The sequence below is a fragment of the Oncorhynchus gorbuscha genome, linkage group LG25 (assembly GCF_021184085.1).
Source record: "Oncorhynchus gorbuscha isolate QuinsamMale2020 ecotype Even-year linkage group LG25, OgorEven_v1.0, whole genome shotgun sequence".
Classification (NCBI taxonomy): Eukaryota; Metazoa; Chordata; class Actinopteri; order Salmoniformes; family Salmonidae; genus Oncorhynchus; species Oncorhynchus gorbuscha.
The window spans coordinates 51081242-51085222 of NC_060197.1; the positions used below are offsets into that span (position 1 = coordinate 51081242).

The window sequence follows — 3981 nt, forward strand, 5'->3', positions numbered from 1 at the left end:
GCACATACAGGGTGTATAAGGGTTATACCATTTTAAAAGCTTAGTTTATACGGGTTATACCATTTTAAAAGCTTAGTTTATACGGGTTATACCATTTTAAAAGCTTAGTTTATACGGGTTATACCATTTTAAAAGCTTAGTTTATACGGGTTATACCATTTTAAAAGCTTAGTTTATACGGGTTATACCATTTTAAAAGCTTAGTTTATACGGGTTATACCATTTTAAAAGCTTAGTTTATACGGGTTATACCATTTTAAAAGCTTAGTTTATACGGGTTATACCATTTTAAAAGTTTAGTTTATACGGGTTATACCATTTTAAAAGCTTAGTTTATACGGGTTATACCATTTTAAAAGTTTAGTTTATACGGGTTATACCATTTTAAAAGCTTAGTTTATACGGGTTATACCATTTTAAAAGCTTAGTTTACACGGGTTATACCATTTTAAAAGCTTAGTTTATACGGGTTATACCATTTTAAAAGCTTAGTTTACACGGGTTATACCATTTTAAAAGCTTAGTTTACACGGGTTATACCATTTTAAAAGCTTAGTTTATACGGGTTATACCATTTTAAAAGTTTAGTTTATACGGGTTATACCATTTTAAAAGCTTAGTTTATACGGGTTATACCATTTTAAAAGCTTAGTTTATACGGGTTATACCATTTTAAAAGCTTAGTTTACACGGGTTATACCATTTTAAAAGCTTAGTTTATACGGGTTATACCATTTTAAAAGCTTAGTTTACACGGGTTATACCATTTTAAAAGCTTAGTTTATACGGGTTATACCATTTTAAAAGCTTAGTTTACACGGGTTATACCATTTTAAAAGCTTAGTTTACACAGCCACTCCAATGACTTTGTATTGGGCATATCTGATTTGTGTTGTTGTGTAAACACATGGAATCAGATCCTTTGGGTTCTGATGTTGTACCGCATGGCAACTTTATAAAAACCCAGCTGGGGCTTTACGAAGACACTTACGCTTCAGCTTTGGCCTTCTCCTCTTTCTCCTTCTTCTCCTTCTCCTCTTTCTCCTTCAACTCCTTCTCCTCTTTCTCCTTCTTCTTCTGTTCCTTTCTCTCCCTTTTCTCCTGCTTTTCTTTCCTTGATAAAAATGGAGGATGAGTGGATGTCACAGGATGAGGCACAATTTGGACCTATATAGTGTGATGAGGCACAATTTGGATGAGGCACAATTTGGGCCCTAGTCTAAAGTAGTGCACTACCCCTATAGATCCCTTTATAGTGCACTATAAAGGGAGTAGCGTGCCATTTGGGAAACTAGAGGTTCTGTCATGAGATCTGTCTGGAAATGTAAATGAAACTACAGGTGAGATTGTTCTGTAATGAGATCAGTATGGAAACTAGAGGTTCTGTTATGAGATCAGTCTGGAAACTAGAGGTTCTGTCATGAGATCAGTCTGGAAACTAGAGGTGAGATTGTTCTGGAAACTAGAGGTGAGATTGTTCTGGAAACTAGATGTGAGATTGTTCTGGAAACTAGAGGCGAGATTGTTCTGGAAACTAGAGGCGAGATTGTTCTGGAAACTAGAGGCGAGATTGTTCTGGAAACTAGAGGTGAGATTGTTCTGGAAACTAGAGGTGAGATTGTTCTGGAAACTAGAGGTTAGATTGTTCTGGAAACTAGAGGTGAGATTGTTCTGTCATGAGATCAGTCTGGAAACTAGAGGTTCTGTTACGAGATCAGTCTGGAAACTAGAGGTTCTGTCATGAGATCAGTCTGGAAACTAGAGGTGAGATTGTTCTGTCATGAGATCAGTCTGGAAACTAGAGGTTCTGTTACGAGATCAGTCTGGAAACTAGAGGTTCTGTTACGAGATCAGTCTGGAAACTAGAGGTTCTGTCATGAGATCAGTCTGGAAAACTAGAGGTTCTGTCATGAGATCAGTCTGGAAAACTAGAGGTTCTGTTACGAGATCAGTCTGGAAAACTAGAGGTTCTGTCATGAGATCAGTCTGGAAACTAGAGGTGAGATTGTTCTGCAAACTAGAGGTGAGATTGTTCTGCAAACTAGAGGTGAGATTGTTATGGAAACTAGAGGTGAGATTGTTCTGGAAACTAGAGGTGAGATTGTTCTGGAAACTAGAGGTGAGATTGTTTTGGAAACTAGAGGTGAGATTGTTCTGGAAACTAGAGGTGAGATTGTTCTGGAAACTAGAGGTGAGATTGTTCTGGAAACTAGAGGTGAGATTGTTCTGTCATGAGATCAGTCTGGAAACTAGAGGTTCTGTTATGAGATCAGTCTGGAAACTAGAGGTTCTGTCATGAGATCAGTCTGGAAAACTAGAGGTTCTGTCATGAGATCAGTCTGGAAACTAGAGGTGAGATTGTTCTGCAAACTAGAGGTGAGATTGTTATGGAAACTAGAGGTGAGATTGTTCTGGAAACTAGAGGTGAGATTGTTCTGCAAACTAGAGGTGAGATTGTTCTGGAAACTAGAGGTAAGATTGTTCTGGAAACTAGAGGTGAGATTGTTCTGGAAATTAGAGGTGAGATTATTCTGGAAACTAGAGGTGAGATCTGTCTGGAAACTAGAGGTGAGATTGTTCTGGAAACTAGAGGTGAGATTGTTCTGGAAACTAGAGGTGAGATTGTTCTGGAAACTAGAGGTGAGTTTGTTCTGGAAACTAGAGGTGAGATTGTTCTGCAAACTAGAGGTGAGATTGTTATGGAAACTAGAGGTGAGATTGTTCTGGAAACTAGAGGTGAGATTGTTCTGGAAACTAGAGGTGAGATTGTTCTGTCATGAGATCAGTCTGGAAACTAGAGGTTCTGTTATGAGATCAGTCTGGAAACTAGAGGTTCTGTCATGAGATCAGTCTGGAAAACTAGAGGTTTTGTCAAAACTGAGATCATTGTTCTGGAAACTAGAGGTGAGATTGTTCTGCAAACTAGAGGTGAGATTGTTATGGAAACTAGAACTGAGATCTGTCTGGAAACTAGAGGTGAGATTGTTCTGGAAACTAGAGGTGAGATTGTTCTGCAAACTAGAGGTGAGATTGTTATGGAAACTAGAGGTGAGATTGTTCTGGAAACTAGAGGTGAGATTGTTCTGGAAACTAGAGGTGAGATCTGTCTGGAAACTAGAGGTGAGATTGTTCTGGAAACTAGAGTTGAGATTGTTCTCTGGTCCTTACTTCTGGAAACTTTTTTCTCTTCTCTAGTTTTCTCTTCTTTCCTCTCCTTTTACTTGGAAACTAGAGGTGAGATTGTTCTGGAAACTAGAGGTGAGTTTGTTCTGGAAACTAGAGGTGAGATTGTTCTGCAAACTAGAGTTGAGATTGAGTAAATGGAAACTAGAGGTGAGATTGTTCTGGAAACTAGAGGGTCTGAGATTGTTCTGTTGCTGTTAGAGGTGAGATCTGTCTGGAAACTAGAGGTGAGATTGTTCTGGAAACTAGAGTTGAGATTGTTCTGGAAACTAGAGGTGAGATCTGTCTGGAAACTAGAGGTGAGATCTGTCTGGTAACTAGAGGTGAGATTGTTCTGGAAACCAGAGGTGAGTTTGTTCTGAAAACTAGAGGTGAGATTGTTCTGGAAACTGGAGGTGAGATTGTTCTGGAAACTACAGGTGACATTGTTTTGTCATGAGATCAGTCTGGAAACTAGAACTGAGATCTGTCTGGAAACTAGAGGTGAGATTGTTCTGGAAACTAGAGGTGAGATTGTTCTGGAAACTAGAGGTGAGATTGTTCTGGAAACTAGAGGTGAGTTTGTTCTGGAAACTAGAGGTGAGATCAGTCTGGAAACTAGAGGTGAGATTCTTCTGGAAACTAGAGGTGAGATTGTTCTGTCATGAGATCAGTCTGGTCCTTACTCCTTTTTCTCTTTCCTCTCCTTTTTCTCTTTCCTCTCCTCTTTACTTGTCTTCTTCTTCTGTTCCCTAGGAAAGATCAGATTCCTGTTGATGTCATACTGTTATGTTACCCTACCAGTAGACGTACAGTCAT

General features: G+C 38.9%; 1 protein-coding gene across 1 annotated transcript in view; it reads right to left on the reverse strand.

Moving 5' to 3' along the window:
- Positions 1-3981, reverse strand: part of LOC124013896 (cGMP-gated cation channel alpha-1-like) — a 24280-nt gene extending 20299 nt beyond the window's left edge. Inside the window, exons 1-2 of the mRNA XM_046328447.1 lie at positions 3959-3981; positions 992-1114 (exon numbers count right to left, since the gene is read on the reverse strand). Coding sequence (XP_046184403.1) covers positions 992-1114; positions 3959-3981 — 146 coding nt within the window. The remainder of the gene's footprint in view (positions 1-991; positions 1115-3958) is intronic.